Raw genomic sequence first — 25,490 nt, 5'->3', positions numbered from 1 at the left:
TCATCCATCTAAATCCGACTCATTGTTTAAGACTCAGCTGGAATTCGACTTCCTCTGGAAAGACTTCTGCCCGAGGGAAACCTACCCTATTTGGATTCCTGAATCATTCACAGTCTATCTTACAATAGTTAATTATATAAGCGATAATTGTACAAATATTAAACATTGGGTACCTTCTCTGTTCTCTAGCAGGTTCTCTGCTAGGAGCTGTGGGTGTGAAGTTTAGTCTAGAAAACCATTCTAGAATATCCTGCTTAGGATAGTCTGTGACTTTAAAGAAGCATTTCTTTCTCTCTCTCTCTCTTTTTTTTTTTGGTATACCTTAAAGGTACATTGTGTTTTTATTTTTAATTTTTTTGGTATATATTTATTTATGGATTTTTGACTGCGTAGAGTCTTAGTTGTGGCATGCTGGGTCTTCCTGAGCATGAGGGATCTTCCATTGTGGCACACAGTCTTGGTTGCTTCATGGCTTGTGGGATCTTAGTTCCCCACCAGGATTGAACCCCTGTCCCCTGCTTTTGGAAGGTGCTTTCTCAAACCAGACCACTCAGGAAGTTCCTAAAGAAACATTTCTTAAATAGAAAGTTCATGAAACAGTCTCAGCCTGGGACCCTCTATCTCTGGAGCTGATGATCAAGTTTCATTCCATTGCTCAATAGATCTGTGATCTTGGGCAAGTTACTTAAATTCCTTGTGTCTAAAATAATGAGGGAAATCCTCTTCCCCTTCCTGTGTTTCCACGAGGGGACTTGATCTGAGGTAGTAGGAAATAGGCCCCACTGCATTTTCTAACACAGCTTTCCTAACATGACTCTGACCCTGTATTATTCCCATTTGACATCTTATTTCTCAGCAGAAAATCCCGGGGGAGGGGGTGTGGTTAACCCAAACATGTACTAGTGGGAAGTTAAGAAGTGGTAATTTTTTCAAAGTTGAATGAGCTATATGTTCCAAGGAAGTTGTCTTTTAAGTTAGGTTTTTTCTTTTGTGTATTTTAGTCAAAAACTTTGAAGTAAAACTTTATCTCCTAAAGACAATAGTCTTTAGTCTCCATAGCGCATAGCTGACTGATGTGCACATACAAAGTAGCGGGTCCCACAGCTATTTGCTAAGTAATGTAGCATGTCTTTTCCCCGGAAAAGATAAAGATTCCAGCATTGTGATATTCAGCTAAAAAAGCACTCTAAATGGGAAATTGGTTCTATGTAAATATTCACGAATGAGCCTTTTGGTTTCCAGTTTATAAAGCTCATCAACTCTGGACTTTTCGTGGGTACTTCATGGGTGGTAGATGCCAAGCAGGTAATACAATCTTTTAGTCTCTAAAACATGATCTGTTTTAAACAAAAACTTGTACCGACAGTGTCCTCTCCTCTCTCACCTTCCCTTCCTTTACATTTTCTCTTTTGGGAATCCCCATGTGCATATGTCAATTACAGCGTGTTCTACATTGAACCATAATTGTCTGTAATGTGTCTAACCTGTTCTCCACCCCTCAACCTCCCGCCCTACCCTTTAATAGTGAAGTCCCCAAAGGCAAGGATTCTGTCTCATTCTTATAGGTGTTCCCAGTATCTGTGCTCAGAGAATGTCTATTAAATGAACAAAAGTTAAAATGTCATTTTAGGGGAATGCTAAGTCATAGTCATCCCTAGTTATAGTCACCCTAAGCTATAAATTTGACAAGTTGACATCCAAATTGAAGATAACCCAGCCATAGAAAGATGATGACATTTGTAGCTGTGAAGGTGGTGGTTGATCGCTCAGTCATATCCGACTCTTTGCGATCCCATGGACTGTAGTCTACCAGACTTCTCTGTCCATGGGATTTTCCAGGCAAGAGTACTGGAGTGGGTTGCCATTGCCTTCTCCAGGGGATCTTCCTGACCCAGGGATCGAACCCAGGTCTCCTGCAGAGGCCAAAATGTAGCTTTAAAAATATTTGTAGGTATTTTTCCTCATGGAATAAACTTAGTTTCCTTCTCATAAGGAAATGACAGAAACATAGCCTGTTATGACCTTCAATCAAATGACCAGAGCTCCGCTGATGAAATATGAGCTTGTATCCTTGATCCTGACATATACCTTGGAGGTGTTAATGCATTGTCCCTGTGTTTCTGTGAATATTTTTTTAAAAGAATTGTTTTTGATCTCGTGAATCTCCAACTCAGTGTTTAACCATGTAATAGTGACCATTTGGGGGTAACATTGAAACACCTCCCTTGAAAGCTGTTGAGTTAGCTGGGAGTGCACCCACCTCCACAACTGTTTTTTGTTGTTGTTGTTATATTTGAAAATCAGTGAGAATTTAAACTCAGGATTCAGTCACTTGTAGAATCTATTAAGAGTTACCAAGTTAATTATTCCTGCTTTACAAGAAACTTACTTGAAAATGATTTTCCTAAAGCAAAGTACATCTAAACTTTATAAGTTCTTAATAACCTGTGCTGAATGAATAAATGAATCCTGAACTAAAACAGAACACATTCTGATTCTTAATCAGAGGTAGTTTAAGCCTTTTGTGCAAGAGGGGACTCTGACTTGAAATAATACAGGATAGTAAGCCTCCTAGAGAAATTTCAGTAAGGAAGCATGGTTGATTGTGAAACATGAAGCTGAAAGTAAGAAGACATGGCATTTGACCCCAAGTAGCCTGAGAACGTCTCAGCAGGGTACATCAAAGTCACTAAGTGGTGGTCTCAGAATGCATGGTAGTGTTCGACCACCTCAACCCAACTGGAATCAGGAACCTTGCACAAAGACCTTCCTTAATCAAAGCAGGAGTTCTTCACTTTCTTCTGAGTTCCAAAGAGGCTTCTGGTTTCCAGGCATCTAAATAGCAGTACCAAGTTAGGGCACCACCAGTGAACTTCCTCCTGTGGTTATTTCCTACTTCTTGGAATGTTTCACTTCAGGAAGGTGAGGAAAGCAAGCTTGGGGTTTTCGTGATGAGTTTAACATTGTGATGCAGCTTTGGCCATCCATTTCCTAGGAGATCTGCTTTCCAGATGATGTACAGATGGAGATGTACCTTATTCTTTCTCATAATTTTTGATGTACAGATGAACATGTGGAGATGAGGGTTTTTTTTCTTTCTTGCCTTTTTAAAGAGTTGGTGGTTTTTTTTATTCTGTTTCTAAATTTGGGGTGTAAGGTCCCCCAGGGAGCATTTTTAAAAGTATCTGAAGTTTGCATCTGATTTTGGAAGAAAGTTGGAGGCCTACCTGCATGTGACAGGCACACGGCTCCAACAGCTACACTGATTGCAAAGATAAGGGCCGTTCTTTTGGATCATTTGTTTGACAATGATCATGCATCTGTATTCAGGTCTGAAAGTTCGCCCCATATATGTTTCCCTAATTTCCCTGTTAAGCCTTCTGGATTTTGCAGTATATTCCATTGCAGATGACCACATATGGAGTCATTTAACCACATGTTTTCCTCTTCAAAGTCTTTCTTTGGCATTCTACTCTTATGTTCTGTTTAATTTAAGTTCCATCTTTCAGAAGTTTTCTTTCTTTGCCACCATCTGAGTGTCTCAGAGACTTTGGGGAATGGGTCTCGTTCTCCTCCTATGTTTGGCCTTGGTCATCATTCAGCTTGGTGTTATGCTTTACTTACAAAGGTTTTTTATAGGATTGCCCTTTGTTGGTGACCCTTGGCATGATGCTGTGGCAGGTGGGATGAGAACTCTAACCCTCTGCCTGTCACAAAGCTGAGGCAGCAGAATCCTTGAATGGGCTCACTCAGGAAGGTTCACCCACACATTTGCCCAATTTGTTGGTTAAAAAAAAATGACCAGTTATCAGCCATTTCATAGGGTCAACTTAATAGTAAGTGGGAAAAGTAAGACCAGAACCCAGATCTTCAACCCCTAGCCCCAGAAACTGTTCTCTACATCCAACCATCCTAATTTAGACTGGTTTCTTCCAGGGAAATGTCCCCAAAATTGAGACGGGGACATTAAATATAAAAATATTTATATATTTATATTTCTTTAAATATATAAATATTATATATATATAATATGGCCTGTTTTTAAGATCTTTCTTGAATTTGTTACAATATTGCTTATATTTTTATGTTTTGGTTTTTGACCACGAAGCACATGGGATCTTAGCTCCCCAACCAGATGTTGAACCCCCTGCACTGGAAGGTGAAGTCTGAGCCACTGGACCATCAGGGAAGCCCCCGACTTTTTATTTTAGTTACCACCAGGTGCCAGAACTGCTCTGAATTTCTGGAGTGTCTGTTGCATCAGAGCAGTGTGAAGATTCTTTGGTGCCAAAAGTGAAGCCTCTAGGTTAAACATCTTTTTAATTTGTTATTTTTTAAAGTTTGTGATAATTTATTGACATGATTCAAAAATCAAAATAGTATTAAAATGTCTGCATTGAGAAGTCTTGTCCCATCTGTGCTATGCTCGCTGTAACCCTACCTGGCACATGCTTCCTGTGGGGTGGTTATTTGTTTCCATCTCATGTGAATCCTTTACGGTATGTTTATATGGAAATACAGGTAAATATGGATATTATTTATATTATCCCATTTTAAAGCGAAAGATAGTATGTATATGTATACATGTGCTGATCTGTATCTTGCTTTTATCACTTACCAATGTATTTCAGAGAGCTTTCCATTTCAGTATATGGAAGCTAACTTTTTCTTTTCAATTACGTGAATTTATTATGAATATGTACTATAGTTTATGTTTTCCTTTAGCTAGAAATGGGGCTTCTTTTAGTTGCTATTCTGTGCTTTATTGCCATTAATAACCTTGTGTATTCGTCATTTTGTACATATGTACCTACCTGTTACTGTACATTTATTCTCAGTAGACTTGCTGGATCCGTAGGGAAATTCATTTAAAATTTTGATATATGTTGCCTTATAGTACTGCAGGAAGGTCTTGAACTGTTTGTATAGCCACCATCAGTAAATGAGAATGCCTGTTTCAGTACCAACCTTACCAACAGAGTGCATATTAGTCTGAAAGATGAGAAACAGGAGGTGACCTTGTAAGTGAGGTCTCAGTCTCTTCCCTGGCCCCTGATTTGCAGTGGGAATGCTGCCCAGTTCCAGGAACTGGTGCCGGCATCAGTTCCAATGGAAATAATGCCTCACCGTGGCCGTGGGTTTGTGCCAGCTCTAGTGACACACATGGAATGGACCCACGTTGCCACTTGCAGAATTTCCTGCAGTGGAAAGTTACACCTGCATTCATTATTCACCCAATAGCAATACTGGTTCGAAAGAGCCCAACAGTGTTTACCAGGGCAGAAAAGGCAATTGTCCCACTGCAGCACACGTGTACCAGGCTTTCAACACTTGTTTCCCAGCTGCTAACCTTATTCCTAGGGACTGAATTCAAGAGAGAGATTCCAAATCACAGTGGAAGTCTCCCTAAGCTTGAAACTTTCATTCCCACGGGGACGTTCTTTTGAAAAATAATTTTGCACTTCCCCCAAGAATGGCAATCCACTCTAGTATCAATGCCTGAAGAATCCCATGGACAGAGGAGCCTTGGGCTACAGTTCATGCAGTTGCAAAGAGTCAGATACAACTGAGCAACTAACACTGCTGTACTAAGTCCTTTACAAGATAAATTAAAACTATAGGGTACAATGTTACAGCATTGCTAGACTTCTCCGGTTGTGGGGAATTTCCTGCATGATGCAAATAGGCCATCCTGTAAATGCAGATTTATACCCTACATAACATCTCCAACTGTTGAAGAGCATACATATATTCCATGTTATCTTCGCAGGACTCTGCCATTTTCACTGGTAAGATTGATTCTCTGTTACTTTTCTCTGTGAGTTCCTGAGTTTAGGGAAAAAAACTCACTTTCATTCCACTGCATAGAAAAGTGTGCCAAATGAGACTGGCAGAATGGTTATTCAGTCCAAATGAGCCTTCTTCTTTCTCATAATTTTTGATGGGGCCACTTTAAAGCGGAAAGCCACTCCTCTTCCCCTGTGAGGGCCAGTTGCACTTGGGGAGTTGATTGATGACTGTATCTGGCCTACACAAGAAACACAAAGTGATTCCTGGGCATAAGGGTGAACTGCCAGAAGCTAGTTGACACACCACTGACAAATGTGGATACACATTTTCTTTTGTTATTACCTGTCAAGGCTTCACAACAGGCATTTCCAGTTTTGTTCTCAGGCTCCTTACAGCTGCTTCTCTAGAAGCTTGCTCTCTTCTGAGGGCTGACTATTGCCAGAAGCAAGGTGTCGTTTGATGCCATCATCATCTGACCCACCACACAAATTCAGGACATCATCCCAGGTATATGTTGTGTATCAACTCTGTGGAGCCATGGCGTCCAGTTTGCTTAGTCACTCACATGGAGGGCCTCAGGGTACCAGTTAGGTGGCAGGGAAGATGCGTGAGACCTGCATTCCATTACCCTGTTCCTTTGGCTTTTTGACACGACGGTTCCTATTAGCACAGTCTGAGAATCTGCTGTTCTGTCTATACTGGACCATCTGGTCTCCTGTCTTTGGGGCCCTACCTTGTCTGAACTGCTCCCTGAGAATAAATTTGACACTCTCTAGCCTTACCTTTTTGGAGAAGGCAATGGCAAGCCACTCTAGTTCTGTTGCCTAGAAAATCCCATGGACAGAGGAGCCTGGTTGGGCTACAGTCCATGAGGTCGCTACTAGTCGGACAAGACTGAGCGACTTCACTTTCACTTTTTACTTTCACACATTGGAGAAGGAAATGGCAACCCACTCCAGTGTTCTTGCCTGGAGAATCCCAGGGATGGCAGAACCTGGTGGGCTGCCGTCTATGGGGTCGCACAGAGTCGGACACGACTGTAACGACTTAGCAGCAGCAGCAGCCTTACTTTCACTCCCATCTCAGACCCTCAGCTCTACTCTTTTCTTTTATAATTTTTGACTTCACTGGATCTTTGCTGTGGTGCTCAGGCTCTCTAGTTGTGGAGCATGGGCTTGGTTCCCCGCGGCATATGGCATCTTAGTTCCCGGACCAAGGATCAAACCCGTGTCCCCTGCATTGAAAGACAGATTCTCAACCACTGGACCACCAGGGAAGTCTGCCCACAGCCCTGTTCTTGAGTAACAGGAAAAACTGCATGGATCAGAAGCTGGGTAGCCTAGTTTGCCAGGTGTCCACACTTGGAAGGGATCAGGTTGAGATACCAAAAAGAAAGATTTTTATGTCACAAGTATTTTTTAAAGGCACTCGGGTGCTTCTTGATTGAAGTCATTCTTACTCATGTGGAGTTGACAGGCGTGTACTTGGTAGTTGCGGCTCCTAGTCTGAAAAGCATGTGGTTCTTTTCCAGTGCCCGAAGAGATCTCAGGGGAAAATGTCCGGCCATGTCCACCAAATTCCTGCAGAGTTGTGACACTCTGCTCTGTTAAGTATGCATGTATGGTTGGTACCTTGTGGGATAATTCAATATTGGGAAGAAGGTAGTGAAGAGGAAACCTTGGGATTATATTCAGCCTCTGTGGAATTAGCATGTAAACAAACTACTTATCAGGAATGATCACATGGGGCTTTGCTTAAATAAATAAGAAACTGGTACAATGGACCTCCCTCAAAATATAAGACACCACATCCACATTTGACCCCGTATGGATAAAAGCATGTGAGCCAGCTGGGTTCACATTCCATTTCCACCACATGCCAGGCATATGGTGTTAGGCAATATGATTTATAAATCTCTCTGAGTCTTAGTGTTCTCAGCTGTAAACTTACTATTCATAATTAGATTATTTACCTCCAGAACCAATAAATGTTAGCTATTATTTTAAATCACTTTCTAATTCGAAGAGAAGTCTGACATTACTTATTTAATGTAATGTCCCAGAGCATCTTTCCCAAATCTCCACTATATACACCACTTCCAATACTGTATGTCTTTATGGTACTGTGTGGAAACACAGCCTTCCTTCCCTTGCTTAGATTAAATATATTAGTGTTACAATTTGCATGTCTTATGTAGGAGTCAATGTTGAGTGAAAAGGGTTGGAGGCAAGCAGATGTTCGCACAATCCTCATACTCATGAAACCACAGAATTGAATGTTTCCTATAGGTACAGTCTATGATGTGGCTATTTCCTGACCAGCCATATGGATCTTCTGTCATCTGAGATGTTAGTATTTTCCTTGTATCTTATTGTAGCTCTGGAGCACAGCCAGTTTCTAGAATAGGGTCCACTGGTTGATTATGTTTAGGGCCCAGCTTCCTTGTGCTCTTCAAATGAACAGTGACACACAGAGTTAAGGGCTGGGGTGAGGGCAGTGGGCGGGGGAAGCAATTATTCTTGCTCCTGCATTAAGCTACAAATAATGAGCACTTTCCTGTGCTTTACAGTAAGCAATTAAAAGAAATTATAGAGTTGGATGCAAAAATAACCCGAAGGACAACTCGATGTGTGGAGCCACCAGTTTTCGCCATGTGTAGAAAAGGTTAATCCTCATGAATGCGCAGAACACCGTGTTGCTACAGAAAGGGTGGCGTGTCCACACACGCTTTGGCCTCTGCCCACACGCGTCTGTATGGTATGACTGTGCATCCCAGAAGAAGGGCTGTGGTGTGTGTGTTGGTGCTGCAGTGGAATTTAACAAACTGAGTCCTGAAAATGGTCTCATAAAGGTGAGCTTTTCTTCTCTTGCTCACTTTATCTTTCCCCTAGGATTTCTTGGTAGTGGCTTCTAAAGGAATGTTATTCTTCTGATTCTAGAGGCAACTTATCCGTCAACGTTCTTCCCCTACCTGTTTTCACCTCTCTTGCTTTGTTAAAAATTAAATTTCTGTGTGTTTCCGAGAATGGGGTCTAATCTAGAGAGAGGTCTCTTCATCCATCCCATTCTCTTTCCACCCCTTCTGACTTAATGACATTGAAGCCTTTCAGTTTGGACCTAAGATGGGTCTAATTATGTGCAGATATTCTTTCTATATGGAAATTGCTCATATAACTAATTAACCACAGGCATACATTGGCTATGGAAATTTTCAGGAGCACCATCTGTGGAAATACTGAGAAGGGCATGCCTTTACCGCAGCTCTGGGGTCCATTAAGAGCATGTTTGTGTGGCGACGGTGTCAAGTGGGTGTTGGCTCACAGCTGTCAAAGTCCCCACAGCATCTTCTGGCAGGAACTCCAGAGTGTCAGTCCAACAACACCCTGAGAGCAGCCTGTCGATGTGACATTGCCACTTCTGAAGAAAGAGACTGAAATAGGACAGACGGGTCTTAACTTTCTTCTCTGCTTTTTTTTTTTCCAATTGTAATTGTTCCGGCATGTTCCCAGTCTCCACATTGTGGCAAACTTCTTAAAGGGGGATTTTCTTTATCCTCTGGTTTGAGTTACTGCATGTTCTTCCCTTAGGGACAGAGAATGTAGTTGTGTTACCCCTGAATTTTTTTTTAGCTAGAGCATGCTCCTTCCTGGATCCGGAAACCTGGAAGAAGATCCGAGTTCTGCTGTGCTTTCACAACAGCCCCTGTCAGTAGGTGCGCCTAGTTTGGGAAGGCAGTCCTTTAACAGTGTTGACATCTGTGTCGACTCTGTGGGGCTTAAGGTGGATCTGCCTGGGAAAATAGGGTTCTGTGGCATCTCAGCCCCGCCCATTTGCCAGTGATTTAACAGCCACGACATCAGGGTTTTCCGTGTAAATCATTCGCATTTGTGCCAGTGAACTTGGTGACTTCTTGGGCTTTGGAAATTAGCCATCTTTTCAGTCCTTTGTTAAAAAAAAAAAAAAAGCCTGAACAATGGACCAGTCTGCAATTCTGTTTATGAAACTACACCATCAACTTCTTGATAATGTCATTCAACTCAAATTTTTTACTTTTCTTTGGAAATCTTTTTTTTTTTTTAAATCATTTTTGGTGCTTCCATCTTGAAACAAATGATCCTAGATGTTGGAACTCAATTGAGAAATTGGGTTGCTGCCAGGTACCTTATTGAAATAAAGACTGACTTGAGTTGTGGAGGGGATTTTGATGCTTTATACTTTCAAGTTTGACTATTTGCTGCTGCTGCTGGTGTTGTTTTTGTTTGTTTGTTTTGGCCTCACCATTTGGCTTGCAGGATCTTAAGTTCCTCGACCAGGGATTGAACCCTGAGGTTGAGCCTCAGCAGTAAAAGTGAGGAATCCTAACCACTGGATTGCCAGGGAATTCCATGTTGTAGTTTTCTTTTGTGAGTTTTTGTTTTAATTTCATAGTACTTGGTAGGAGAGAGCTGGATCTGTTTGTTTTAGAACAAGCCTAGAAATCTCCACTGAGTGGGTGAGTCTGTTCTTTCTGCCTCTGTTCCATTATTTCAAGACAGAAAGAACTCAGAAGGATCAGAGACATCTGGCTGAAAGTATGTGCCTGGAAATCTACTAGCTGCTGTAACTAGTCATATCATTTCCAGTGTCATTCTACTTGAGTCAGTGGTGTTAAGGTTGCAATGATTAGGGAAGCCAATTAGGCTTGCCCTTGCCTTGTTGCATTGAGATAAAAATTAGTGACTGAGTGGAAGTCCAGATTTAGGTCAGTAGTACTCTATAAATTTTCATTCAGCCTGTCACATTTATAGGTATCCTGCACTTTATGGTATAAACACAATAGTGGAAAAGCCAGTTGACATGAAGGGAACCCAGATTTTACTTAATATTACTAAAGCAAAACTACTTTCCCACCTAATAAATGTCCAAATAAAACAAGTTGAACCAAGGAAGATACTTAAATTGATGTTAACCCTATCATTTCTGTGTCTTATCTCTTAGTCCAGTGCTTCTCGAATTTTAATAAGTATATGAATCACCTTGAAGTTTATGAGCCTTGTTGAAATGCAGATTCTGATTGAGTGGATGTGTGGATGGGATGGAGGAGGGGAAGCCGAGAGTCTGCTTTTCTTATTAGCTTCCAGGTTTTGCTAATGCTATAGGCCCGTGGATTCCACTTTGGGAAGCAAGACTTCATTTAATTTCAGTCCGTGGAAACTGATCCCATACCTATATTTCCTAAAACTTATTTCAGGCTCCACAGGTTTTTCCTTCTGTTGTAACAGATTGGAATTGCATTAATACACTTAGCTTATAAATGTAGCACTAAAAAAATTATCTGAAGTTTGAGACTTTAGGTTGCATGAAATAAACTTTCTAATTAAATTTTTTCTGTAAATTCAAAGCCTGTGTGATTAAATATAACTTAGATGCCTATGTTATAATGAGGTTTGTATCTCCTTATTTACTATTTCCACAGTCATTTCCCTTTGTAGGATAATTTTCTCTATGATTTCACAGGATTTGTAGAGATCAACACTTGATAATTTTTTCAGGCCCTTCCTTACACAGTGGATCACTAAAACTTCACAGCACCAAGTAGACAGTATCTTCATAATTAATATTACTGTCTACCCTGTGTGGAAATTTGATAAATAATTCCTTGCTTTTGGCCATTTAATAGTCAGAACATTATTAAATATGAACTTTATTTTAGTTCATTATGACAAATTCCACCAGAAATTCTAAGGAAAACAAAATCCTATAATAATTAAAGGTTAGTTTTTTAATTGAATGTTAATTGCCATTATGACCAACCTTGATAGTATATTAAAAAGCAGAGACATTACTTTGCCGACCAAGGTCCGTCTAGTCAAGGCAATGGTTTTTCCCGTGGTCATGTATGGATGTGAGAGTTGGACTGTGAAGAAAGCTGATCGCCGAAGAATCGATGCTTTTGAACTGTGGTGTTGGAGAAGACTCTTGAGAGTCCCTTATACTGCAAGGAGATCCAACCAGTCCATTCTAAAGGAGATCAATCCTGGATGTTCATTGGAGGGACTGATGCTAAAGCTGAAACTCCAATACTTTGGCCACCTCATGAGACGAGTTGACTCACTGGAAAAGACTCTGATGCTGGGAAAGGTTGGGGGCGGGAGGAGAAGGGGACGACGGAGAATGAGATGGCTGGATGGCATCACCGACTCTGTGGACATGAGTTTGAGTGTACTCCGGGAGTTGGTGATGGACAGGGAGGCCTGGCGTGCTGTGATTCATGGGGTCGCGGAGAGTCGGACACGACTGAGCGACTGAACTGAACTGAACTGAATTGCCATTTAGTTCTTATAATCTAACAATTGGTAGTTTTTTAAAAAGCATTTGTTAAACTGTCTACTTACTTGATATGCATGTGACTTGCATATGCTTGAGACTTCTTTATTAGAGGCTAGAGATGTGCCCTGTTGGAGCAGTATTAGGGTGCAGAGGATGGGTAAGACTGCCAGCTCCGGGCGGCTCTGGCTTTCAGGGATGCTTCCTCGGTTCTAGTAGAACAGCAGGTTTCCCAGGGTAGTAATGATGGAAGCACTTGGAGACCTTCACATGGTGACAGCTGTGCCCGGGGATAGACTGCCAGGTGGGATGTTCTCCGCCCAGACTTGGTTCATCTGCCAGGCATTTTCTGTCTCTTATTCCAAAATTCATTCCATCGTTGTCACTCACTTTAAGCCTTACTGCTCTTACTTTATTTGTGCTCAGTCGCTTCAGTCCTGTCCAGCTCTTTGCGACCCTATGGACTGCAGCCCACCAGGCTCCTCTGTTCATGGGATTTTCCAGGCAAGAATACTGGAGTGGGTTGCCATGCCCTCCTCCAGGGTATCTTCCTGGTCCAGGGATAGACTCTAAGTCTCCTCCAACTTACTGCATTGCAGGCGGATTCTTTACCTGCTGAGCCACCAGGGACGCCCCTTATTTTAACTGCACCCCCCTACTTTAATTGTGCCTCCCTAAAAACCACGCAAATATTGCCAGCACAAAGGGAATGGAGTCATTTAGCACGTGTGAGGACGTAGTTTGTGCAAGGTACTGTACAAATTGCGTTAATTCAGAAAATGCCTAATCCTTAGCCTGATGGAGGATATGATCTAGTTTGACTCCTGGATAAGGTAGGTCTCCAACCAGTAGGAAAAAATCATTTTTTGGAAATAGGGTGGGGAATAGAAAGAGTGATTAGAGGACCAGAGTTATACGGCTTTCTATCAAAGGAGTATGTACATCTATGTATTAACTTTATGCTTCAGGGAAATACACTTTCTTTCCATGGTACTCACATATATGTGTCACTCTGGGTTTGAACTAAGAACCAGCAGTTTCTCTGACACTCCTGGTGAGGCTAAGTCATGTCTCCAGGTGTCACTCATCACCATAGGCATCCTCGGGGATCAGAGAGCAGTGTGAAGGACTGTGTTTTATAGGAAGGATAATCAGGTGCTCTTGGACATAAACTACGTTTTGGTTAAAAAAAACATTTTTAAGGAACTTTCTTCATAGCTTTGGAACATATACATTATCAGATATCATTTACTGAAATATTTATTAGTTTCAATTGATTCGTCATTCAAGTAAGTAGGTGAACATCTGAGCTTTTCCCTCTCCATTTTATTTGTGGATTCCAATGACCCATTATTTTAGTTAAGGAATGTGTAAGATATTTTTGTTTTTAAGTCTTCTTAGCCAAGCAACATGTACCTAATGGGCAAATGATACAAAAATAATGCAGAGGGATGGAAGAATCTAGTCCCTGTAGGTGAAAGCCTGGTTTTCCTTTGGAATCTGATATTCTGACCTTGTTCTATCAGGGGACCCACAGCGAGTGGATGAGTTGATTAAAAACTCTGGCTGTCTTTCCTCTTGGATGAAATGGGGATAATTATAGTTACCTGCACCTCTAGGGTCCTATGAGTCTTAATTACTTAATATTTGCAAAGCGTTTAGAGATCTTTGAATTAAAAGTGTTGAGCAGTAGAACCCAAGTTCAGTGTAATCGTAATTGGAATGAGAGTTTATATTCTCGCCTCCCCTCCATCTCCCTCTGTTCTGTTCTTTTGGCCAAGACAGACATGGCTGTGGCCACCACCTATCTCTGTGTACTTCTCTCTAACCCCTTTGCTTTTGGCAACTTAAGCCTAAAAATACATACACAGAATAAGTTAAAAGATATGTCCAGGCTCTTAACCCCTACTCTGCACGTACTCCTTAATATTTATTTTCAAAGTTCAACAGCCACTAAGAATAAAATCAATTAGTTAGCTTGTCTCTTCCAGTGTATCATTTCTTTCAGGGTCTCCTACACATGGTGATAAACTGAACTTCTCAAAGCACTCCTCCCACTCAGAAACTCTGGTGGATTCTTCCATGCTTGTTTGGCAGGTTCCAAACTCTAGCATCACCCTGAAAGATTCTTTCAAAACCTGTCCGTCATTCACTCTTGTTCCTCACTATTCTAGAACTCTTCTCCCCAGAAATGTTGTTGTTCAGTTGCTAAGTCATGTCCAACTCTTTGTAGCCCCATGAACTGCAGCACACCAGGCTTCCCTGTCCTTCACTCTTTCCCTGAGTTTGTTCAGACTCATATCCATTGAGTCAGTGATGCCAACCAACCATCTCATCCTCTGTTGCTCCCTTCTTCTTTGGCCCTCAATCTTTCCCAGCATCAGGGTCTTTTCAAGTGAGGCGGCACTTCACATCAGGTGGCCAAGGTATTGGAGCTTCAGCTTCAGCACCAGTCCTTCCAATGAATATTCAGGGTTAATTTCCTTTAGGATGGACTGTTTTGATCTTCTTGCAGTCAAAGTTACTCACAAGGGTTTTCTCCAGCACCACAGTTTGAAAGTGTTAATTCTTTGGCACACGGACTTCTTTATGGTCCAGTTCTCACATGACTACTGGAAAAACCATAGCTTTGACCATACAGACCTTTGTCGGCAAAGTAATGTCTCTGCTTTTTAATACATTGTCTAGGTTTGTCACAGCTTTTCTTCCAAGGAGCAAGAATCTTGTAATTTTGTGGCTGCAGTCACCACCTGCAGCAATTTTGGAGCCCAAGAAAACTGTTTCCACTGTGTTCCCATCTTTGTGCCATGAAGTGATGGAACCAGATGCCATGATCTAGTTTTCTGAATGCTGAATTTTAAGCCAGTTTTTTCACTCCTCTTGCACCTTGATCAGTAAGCTCTTTCATTCCTCTTCACTATCTGCCATAAGGGTGGTATCATCTGCACATCTGAGGTTGTTGATACTTCTCCCTGCAATCTTGATTCCAGCTTGTGAGTCATCCAGCCCAGCATTTTGTATGATGTAATCTGCATATAAGTTAAATAAGCAGGGTGACAATATACAGCCTTGATGTATTCCTTTCCCGATTTTGAACCAGACTGTTGTTCCATGTCCAGTTCTAACTGTTGCTTCCTGACCTGCATACAGGTTTCTCAGGAGGCAGGTAAGAAATGTACTCCATGCCTCTAACCCAGCTGCTGTCCATCCAGTGGGGTCTTTTCTGGATACATTTAAATCTTTTCTATCCTTTGATATCTTGTTCACAAAGTATTCTTCATTCTCTAGCTAGAAGTAACCTCTTTCTTCTTATAGAACTGTACCTGTAATTTCCTGGGTCGTTTCTACCTTTATATCTTAATTACTTTACATATATGTCCTACTTCCCTCCTAGACTATAAAGCTTGAAAACAGATCTATGTCTGATGAATGAACAACAATAAGCCTAATCTATGCATGGAATGAAACTGGATACAAATTAAAGATTATTGATATTGAAAGATTTTGTTAAGGTGACTCTTAATTGATTTGCATCATGTATGTTAGAAATTAAATATTAATTGATAATTTTGCCAACATTACCATTATTCTTGTTGCTTATAGAACTAACATGAGCAAGTATATCTTTAAACTGTGTTTTCTTTGACTACATGCTCATAGACAGAACTCAAAGGGATTGGGGAACAAACAAACTTTGTAGTTTTCTCCCTGTATGCCCGAATTATCCATATCATTGTTTGGTTCCCATTCTTAGCTCTGGCATGAAAACTTGGCTCCAGCATCCATAAATTTTTCCAAAGCTTTCTTTTAGAGAAGGACTGAATTGTCTGAAATTCCATCCGCTGAACTAATCAAGCCTTAAAATTGAAGGGTCTTGAAGGTCAAAATATCATCTTAATGGTGCTGCCTTTAGAAAGTTGGACTCTAAGATATATACAACCAGAGAAAACTGTGTCCACACTTTATAAACTGCTTCTTTGACCACTTTTCATAGCACTGCCTCTCCTCCCTGCAGTTAAATATTTTAAACTAAAAAAATATTTAGAACATATATCCTGATGTAAAAATGTAGACAGTGAAATGTGTAACCTCTTATTAATAGCTTTATGATGTCTGATAGGTTACTTAACCTCTCTGAACAGTAATTGTCTCATCTGTATAAGGTGGATAATAATACCTGTTCTATCTCCTTGTGACAGTCAAATGCTGATTGTGAGTGTTCTGTAGTATTTTAGACAAATGTAAGTTATTACTACAGCATGCTGCCATGGATATTCATCTGGTTGAATGTTTAAAACTTGTGACTAAGACTTAAAAGCAAACCTCATTTCTACTTCGTTAATTTTCTTTTTAGCCCTGTGCACTATGTTTAATTTTTCAAGAATGGGGCTAAAAACAATTTGTCTAGCATTTTATAGATTTGGTTGAGTTGATTGTTGTAAGGCTTGGAACAGAATTAGCAGCAGTGAATTTTGTTGTGTATAAATAGATATATAGACTAACAATCTACTTAGTAATTTTGCATAGTCTCTTTTATCTCTTGCATAATAAAGGCTCATCTGAAGAAATTGTCAGAGAAGAAAATTGTCATGGAAGCACTTACTTAATATGATTTCCTAATACTGGTATATAGAATTACTCATTAAAGAGGTAAATAGAAGAAAGGACATTAAAAGACTGAAAGTTCTAATTTTTGCTATAATTATTATTACTGCCCCCTTTTCAAGTCTTCTCTTTGAAACAGCTACACTGGAAGTAGTGGAGGCAGTTACTGTGTTGTAGTGTTATTTGTTTTTAAAAATTATTACTCAAGTAAAATTTTATCCTATTAGAGAAACTCCATGGCTGATAATTACCATCTATCAAATACTTTAGAGCTTATAATTTGGGATTAGCACAGCCTGTACTTGACCTAATAATTTCAGTGAGTTCACTGGTACATGCCATGTGGAAAGACTTCCTATGAAAATGATGCCAGAACTATGTTTTCTCATGATTTAATAAAACCGTCAGTAAGTTTTGACTGAGTACTACTATATTATTCAGTGTCAAGCATTATGGGGGAATCACCTATGATTCAGCAAGCTTATCATCCAACTGAAGACTGACCATAATTAACAAACACTGTTAACATGAAGTACTAAATGAGATGTCATGTGGAATTTTAGAGGCAAAGAATGTCAGTGTGTGCTGAAGCAATTAGAGAAGGTGGCACGTGTGATTTGATGCTTGAAGTGGGTCGTGAAGAATAAGCAAGATTTAGTCAGAGAAAAAAAGAATTTGCCAGAAGAAAGGAACAAGTCACTTCCAGGTATTGAAGTATATGGGACTCCCAAGGACACTGGCTTGATCAGAGCAGAGGTGATGGAGCACTGAGTAACATAAGAACGTCAGCTAAGTAGGATGACGCCAGGTTTTGGAAGGTGTTGAATACCAAGTAAAAAAAGGTTGGATTTGATCTGGTGGAATAAATAGTCATTGCAAGTCTTCATATAAGAGCCTAAGATGAGAGGTTAGTCAGACAGTGGTCATCAGAGTTAAGTGGAGCAGAAAGGATGTCCTGTACATTGAAGAGGATGAGAGGATTATAGTCAAAATAAGATGGTGAGAGCTGTGCCGAGATAGTGGCAGTGGGATGGAGAAAATAGGATGGACAGGAGACATATTTTAGAAAAATGAGCAGGATTTCTTCATTGACTGGATTTAAAGGCTCTGAAAGAAATACATTATCAGAATTGATTCCAAGATCTTTAACGTGCAGGCTGGGTGGTCCAAAGTATCAAGAAACCATTGTCAGAAACAGAAGAGTTAGAAAGGAACATTGTGCCGACAGGAAGTATTGACCTTATAAGCCAGCAGGCAGTTAGCATTGTAGAAATGTTGGGTGGGGGGGCGGGTGGCAAGGGACTGACTGTGGGGGTTGGGCTTTATCACCAGGTAAGTTAATTACTGAATGTCTGCAGATGTTCTGCTCTAAGGAAGGCCCATGTTTGGGCTCAGGGTGAAAGCCAAATTATATTTACTCAGATGCCATTTGTTCCTCTGAAGTACTTGCTTGTGGAACTAATGAGAAAGTGATACATGCATGAAGTGCTAACTACTTTTATAAGCAAAAAGTTTTAAATAAAAATACAAATGAGACAAGTGAAAAGCAGTAACTTTACAGTGTCAGCTTCTTTAAGCTAAGTATAGAAAAAAGGATCATTTCAAGACTCAGTATGATATTGATAATAAAATAATTTTCCAACTGTATAGTTTAAGGTATCTCAATACCTTGGGCCATTTTAAGCAGCGAGTGAGGGCACTTAGTAAACACTTACTAAACTTACCCATTTTGTTAATTCTAAGATGTACATTTTCTTATTCATTTTTTCAAACATCCCTGAATTGGGTCCTGTCTTACAGTTAATCTCATTTTATTGTCATGGGCTGTGCAGCAGTTGCAACATAGTTGTCATTGCCTTAACCAAGTTATTTTGCTTAATTTTCTTTTTTACATATGCACAAAAGTTATCTATGATAAAATATGTCCAAATGAGTCTAAAAGAGCTCTTTTCTGTTCTAAGTGGTAATGAAAGCAATAGTTTATTTGGCTGCATTTTTTTTGTATCCTAATGGTACCTAAAGTGATGTGTTTTATAAGGATGGTATCTTAGATTTCATGAAATATGGTATTAAAAGATAGCTCAGGGACTTTTCTGGTGGTCCAGTGGTTAAGACTCTACACTCCCATTTCAGGTGACCCAGGTTCAATCCCTGGCCAGAGAACTAGATCCCATAAGCTGCAGCTAGGACCTGGCACAGCCAAAAAAAAAAAAAGGGTAGCTCATCACAGCAAACCTCAGCCAGTATGATATAGAGGGCAGGAGTAAAATATTCTAAATTTGTCTTTTTTCAGTGACCTGCATTTGAGGTGCCCCTTGGGTTGCTTTAATTTGGACAGGGAATGCTAGGAGAAAGGGTTTTTCATTCAGTGTGTAAATACCACCTGCCAGGAATAGAAATTTCCTTGGAGTTCTTTGATGGTGTAGAATCCAGAACCTTTCCAGAAGTTCAGGTATTAGCAGAATGGATATCTGTGTTTATTTCAAACCACTGTGTCTGTGCTAATCTGAGACTGTGTACTCCAAGTAGCTTCAAGTATGCTTGCTATTTGCACAAAGCAAGAGTGAATCTGCAAGGAAATTGGTTGGTGTCTGGGGACAATAATTAAGTCTCATAGTAGTAGAAACTGTGATTTCAATAAAAGTGGAGGACAGACACCTTGGTTCCTTATGCCCAGAGTTTCAGCTCTTTCTGCAGTATGACCTACTGACTGGAGGTAGGTTACCTTCCCTGGCAAGTGACACTTCATGGGCAGACAGGCAGTCCCCTTTCCTACTGATTGACACAGTATATAACAGCTATGGCACATGAGTGTCTTTTTGTAAGTCCTTGCTCCAGGACTGAGGAGTAGGAGTAAGTTAGAGTGTCCGGGTGGGGGTGGAGGGGAGGATGCTTCTCCTTACTACTCAGGGACACGATGCCTCAGGTAAGTGACTCTGGCGTCCTCCACCATCCGACGGTAACCTTGTGTCTGTAGGTATGTTCTCACTTCACTTGTTCACTCAATCTAATTGGCTTCCCAGGGCATGCTTGTAGAGAGAGTCAAATTTAGAGTATAGCTACCCTCTGGCAAACAGGAAAAGATTAATTTTGTGGTGTGCTCTTAAGGGACTTCCCAGAAAACTTCAAAAGCCCAGAAAGAATCATCAGCTGCCTGTACCAAAATATATACAATGCCACTTGGCCTTTTAAAGGTACGATCAGCTCAGGGCTTGCATGCATCCACACGTGCACAACAGGCCACATTCCAACAAAAAGAGAGGCTACGCTCTCTTCGATGGGTCTGCATAGGAGCCAGAAAAGCAGAGGGGCAAGGGGCCAGGGGAGTTAGTAGAGATACACATGGGTGCACATATGGCAGGCACTGGAAATTGCCTTCCAAGCTTTTCTGTGCCTCCTTCTTCAGCTCTCTCTTAAGCAGACACGTTGCTTTCATGATATCAGCCCCAGGCATAGACACGTCATTAAAATCAACATGTAGAAAATGATTTCTGTTTGGGAATAAGCAAAACTTATATTCATTACGGCCACCCAAAGTGTAGTAAGGAAAATAAGTAGAAAGACACTGGAGCTTGACTTGGGAGCCCTGAGTTCTAACAAACTTTCTTCATGATGGGAGGCAAGTCCTTCGTGGCCTTTGGTTTTTTATCAGTAAAACTGGATAGCTTGATGAAATGATCTCTCTCTGTTTTTTGGGGTTTTTTTTTTTTTTTGGCCATGCCACACAGCTTTGGGGATCTCTGTTTCCTGACCAGGGACTAAACCCAGGCCACAGCAGTGAAAGTGCCAAATCCTAACTGCTGGACCACCAAGGAAGTCCCTCCTTTCTTGTAATGTATTATCTCCATGGGAGGAAAGAGAGTCAATGGGAAGACTCCTTGTAGCTCCCTGACTCGTTTTCTCATTCATGCCTGGATGGTCCATAGCTAGAAAGGCCCACTCAGACCCCACAGGCCACTATTGGTCCCATCACACATTCCTGCCTTAGAGCCATGTTGCCGAGTTGAGGGGAAAAAAATTACTATTACCCCTGCAGTTGTTGCTTGGTAACATTTTTGATGTGTTTCTTGTGACAGCCTGAGCAGAGATCATTAAAAATTAAACTTACAAAGCTGCTCAAGTGGGAGGAAGGAAGCACACTCAAAGCCATAGGTTTTTTGTTTTTGTTTTTTTTTTTTTTCACTTACTCAGGAGCCATCCAATCGAGGGTTTACATGCTCAACCTTGGGGCCAGGGCTGCACAGCTCTGGTTTATATTAAAGCCTACTGCGTACACTACTGACATTAACCCGTGCCTGGTGCAGCTGCAAGTTTATCACCAATACGGCAGAAACCTTGACCTTGCAGAATGGCCTGAAATGACAATCAGATGGCTGCCTTGCATCCCAGCAAAAGAAAACCCTAAACTGTCTTGTGTCCTGTTTCTGCTCTCCCCCTACAGCTCCACCAGGTGAGAAGAGTGATGACCATCCTTTTCCTTGCTATGGTTATTTCATACTTCGGTTGCATGAAGGCTGCCCCCATGAAAGAAGCCAACCTCCGAGCACAAGGCAGCTTGGCCTACCCAGGTGTGCGGACCCATGGGACTCTGGAGAGCATGAATGGGCCCAAGGTGGGTTCAAGAGGCCTGACGTCCTCGTCGTCGTTGGCTGACACTTTTGAACACGTGATCGAAGAGCTGTTGGACGAGGACCAGAAAGTTCGGCCCAGCGAGGAAAACAATAAAGACGCGGACATGTACACGTCGCGGGTGATGCTCAGCAGTCAAGTGCCTTTGGAGCCGCCTCTCCTCTTCCTGCTCGAGGAATACAAAAATTACCTGGATGCCGCCAACATGTCCATGAGGGTCCGGCGCCACTCGGACCCCGCCCGCCGCGGGGAGCTGAGCGTGTGTGACAGCATCAGCGAGTGGGTGACTGCCGCGGATAAAAAGACTGCAGTGGACATGTCGGGCGGGACCGTCACGGTCCTTGAAAAAGTCCCCGTCTCGAAAGGCCAGCTGAAGCAGTACTTCTACGAGACCAAGTGCAATCCCATGGGTTACACGAAGGAGGGCTGCAGGGGCATAGACAAGAGGCATTGGAACTCCCAGTGCCGAACTACCCAGTCGTACGTGCGGGCCCTCACCATGGATAGCAAAAAGCGTATTGGCTGGCGGTTCATACGGATAGACACTTCTTGTGTATGTACACTGACCATTAAGAGGGGAAGATAGTGGCTTTATGTTGTATAGATTATATTGACACAAAAATGATCTATTTGTATATATACATAACAGGGTAAATTATTCAGTTAAGAAAAAAAAAATAATTTTATGAACTGCATGTATAAATGAAGTTTATACAGTACAGTGGTTCTACAATCTATTTATTGGACATTTCCATGACCAGAAGGGAAACAGTCATTTTTTGCGCACAACTTTAAAAAGTCTGCTTTACATTCCTCAATGTTGTGGTTTGTTGCCGTTGCCAAGAATTGAAAAACGTTAAAAAAAAAAGTTTAAAAAATACTACTAATAAATTGCATGCTGCTTTAATTGTGAATTGATAACAAACTGTCCTCTTTCAGAAAACAGACAAAAAAAAAAAAAGAAAAAAAAAGTCTAACAAAAATTTGAACCAAAACATTCCGTTTACATTTTAGACAGTAAGTATCTTCGTTCTTGTTAGCACTCTGTCTGTTTCACTGCTTTTAACTTCTGATAGCGTTGGAATTAAAACAATGTCAAGGTGCTGTTGTCATCGCTTTACTGGCTTAGGGGATCGGGGATGGGAGGGGTATATTTTTGTTTGTTTTGTGTTTTTTTTTTTTGTTTGTTTGTTTTGTTTTTTAGTTCCCACAGGGTGTAGGGATGGGGAAAGAATTCCTTCCATCTATATTCTGGTTGATAAACGATTCATTTGTCTGTTGCAGAGATGTTGGCAGTATCAATCAGATGACTGGAAAGTGAATAAAATTATGACAAATAAATGAAGTGCTCACTCCACTTCCCATGGCGCACCACTTAGGCGCCCACTCACCCTCTGGGCCTTGGTCGGTGGGTGGGTGCGGGGGGAATCTTCTTGGGTCAGAAAGATCTTCATTTACTCTGAGCACATTCTTTCCCCCCCACCCCCTCTGGTCCCCTCCTTGTTTTGTTTTCTCTTAAGGGAGAAAAACCAATTGCACACTCTGAAGTAGTTTACCACTGCTACAAATGAGTAGACACGTTTTGTCACACCGTGGCACTCATAAGCCTAGAGAATAGTGATTTCTTTCTTTTCTTCTTCTTTTTTTTTTTTTTAGAGGAGAGGAAAACAACAAAAAATAACTCGAAAATGAAGATTCTTTTAGATGAGGGGTAAACATTTGGGTCAATCATTATAAGGATTATAAAAAATCATGGTAAAGTTTAAAACTGTCTTGGAAGCAAAAGTAGAGTTCTATACAGACCCAGAAACCCCTAGATAGAGCAGGAGTCCACACTGCCAGTGAAATGAGACTAAACAGCCATCTGGAGGCTGTGTGGAGCTGATGTATCCTTTCCAGGTGGTGCAGGAAAAATTTCTGAGTGGTCATGCTGAGGTCTAGATGGGGGTGGGGAAGGGTACTTGAGACATTCCAGAAGGGAGAACTCTAAAAGGACTCATCAGGGGTGGCTCTGGCATGACACGTGTCAAGTTGCTTGGACCTCGAGCTTTAAGTGCCTACATTATCTAACAGTGCTAAGAGGTTCTCGCTGGAGGACCCCACTCAAGCTGATTATACCCTCCGCCCCTGAATAATTTTGCATAAAGCTTGATTAGGCCGGAGCATTTTTGGAACTACATGGGTGGTGTTGTGATCATGAAATGGATTCAATGAGATGGGAGATGTTTGCTTTGAAAACATTGATTGCTTTGAAATTAGACATGAGGAAACCAGGGTTTTGTCTTTTGAGAACTTCGGTAAAGGGGAAGGAAAAACAGGAAAAGGTCCCCCTAAAACTCAGGTTGGATGACCGCAGTTACCAGTAGAAAATCTTGTCCAGGGACAAGACTTTGGAACAGTGTCTGCCCATCCAAGATACCAAAGGCTTAAAGGCACCTTGCTCGTTGGGAGAGACCAGGACAAGCTGACAAAATGTTGCTTCCTGGTGAAATGATGCTCCCCACCTCCTGACCATCCTGTCTATCCATGGAGAGGGTCCCTACCTTCCCTCTGCCATCTTGGGTTAGGAGGAATCGAGTTGGGAGCTGGAATAGTGGTCCTGGGCAAAAGGGATCCCAGTGAAAATTAGTGCTAAGGCCCATTTAGCCCATCATGTAAACTTGAAAATCTCCTGGGCCAGTTCTGGAGTATCAGAAAGCCTCAAGAAATTTGCTGCATCTTATGGTAAGGGATAAACAAAAGAGGCTGTCTACCACGACCCAGGGGATGAAGATACCATCAGCAAATAATGTGTAACTTGTTCAGTCTTTCGTTTAGAACAAGCCTATCTTTTATCGTACCATCCGAATACCTGTCTTTAAAAGAAGGGATAACTTTATGTAGTATAGGTATGTTTTGTGCTGTTTGAAATTATTATCTTTGTAATTATCTTTAACATGTAATGAATTCTTGGAATATCTGCTGTCAGTTTTTCCCAGCCTCCTTTCAAGGGACAAAATTTTAAAACCAGAAAGAAGTCCCCATCACAGTTTCAAAGTGTATTGCAAAGGCCGAATCTGTGGCCGAGTAGGAGACATTTCTGCAGCCATGCGGTCAGTGGCAGTCTCTCACTCAACAACCTACATCACAGTCACATGCTTGGTGGTTTACATTGACCTAAGGTTGATTTTGTTCAAATCTTTCTCTGTTGCTGTTCATTTGTGTTCGTTTTGTTTGGTTTTGTTTTTTTTTTAAAGTCTTGCTGTGGTCTCTTTGTGGCAGAAGTGTTTCATGCATGGCAGCAGGCCTGTTGCTTTTTTTATGGTGATTCCCATTGACAATGTAAGTAAATGTCTGTGGCCTTGTTCTCTCTATGGTAAAGATATTATTCACCATGTAAAACAAACCAACAAAAAAATATTTATTGTATTTTAGTATATTTATATAATTATGTTCTTGAAAAAAAATTGGCATTAAAACTTAATCGCATCAGAAGCCTATTGTAAATACAAGTTCTATTTAAGTGTACTAATTAACATATAATATATGTTTTAAATATAGAATTTTTAATGTTTTTAAATATATTTTCAAAGTACATAAAATCTGGGGGTTCTGGGTTTTTTTCTTTTCACTGTAAAACAACAAACATGAAAACGTGTTTTGTTAAATACGTGTGTTCCTTGCTTTAAGATCAACCTGACTAGTTTCAGCAATTGCACAGCCCTCCAGAAAGGTTGCTTATTTCAAAGCATGGGAGGCCAATCCTGCAGTCTGCAAGCTTTCAAGAAGCTCTAGGATTGGGCCTGTGTTCCACAGTGGAAGACGGGGGAGTGTCATTTTCTAGGACACTTGAAAGTTTTCCCCTTTGAAGTGATATACTTTCATCAAATACCAAGCCATGTATCCTAGCAACACCAGGATCCATGAATCAGGGCTGGCTGGCTCTATTTGATTATAAAATAACTGTTTAAAAAAAATCAAAGTAGGTTTACTTAGGGATAATGAGGATAAATTGGCCCAAATTTAGAAAGTCAATGACTGAAAAAAAACATAGAAATTCAATATTTAGAGGCAGGTCATGTACCCTTGGTTTAGAAATGGTGCCATTTGCATTATGTGCTCACATCCATTGCACTGATTTAATTTTTCTACGTGGAACACGCAGATTTTATATCACAGTA

At 41.0% G+C, this 25,490-nt stretch overlaps 1 protein-coding gene across 3 annotated transcripts in view; it reads left to right on the top strand.

The window, feature by feature from the left end:
* The window catches only part of BDNF (brain derived neurotrophic factor), a 39,711-nt gene extending 14,913 nt beyond the window's left edge, over window positions 1-24,798 (top strand). For 2 of the 3 annotated variants that reach the window (XM_088843202.1, XM_088843200.1), the window contains exon 2: window positions 21,143-24,798. In XM_088843202.1, coding sequence (XP_088699328.1) covers window positions 21,164-21,916 — 753 coding nt within the window. In that variant the 5' untranslated portion in view covers window positions 21,143-21,163 and the 3' untranslated portion in view covers window positions 21,917-24,798. Of the gene's footprint in view, window positions 1-15,172; window positions 15,263-21,142 lie in introns of those variants that run through there. The other variant, XM_088843201.1, reaches the window with a different exon arrangement.
* Window positions 24,799-25,490: the final 692 nt, after the last annotated feature.

The sequence above is a fragment of the Moschus berezovskii genome, chromosome 14, assembly GCF_049115385.1.
Source record: "Moschus berezovskii isolate FMDL1 chromosome 14, NW_MosBer_1.0, whole genome shotgun sequence".
NCBI classification, from domain to species: domain Eukaryota; kingdom Metazoa; phylum Chordata; class Mammalia; order Artiodactyla; family Moschidae; genus Moschus; species Moschus berezovskii.
Note: the sequence above shows the minus strand (reverse complement) of the source record. Positions and strands in the feature narration are given on the sequence as shown.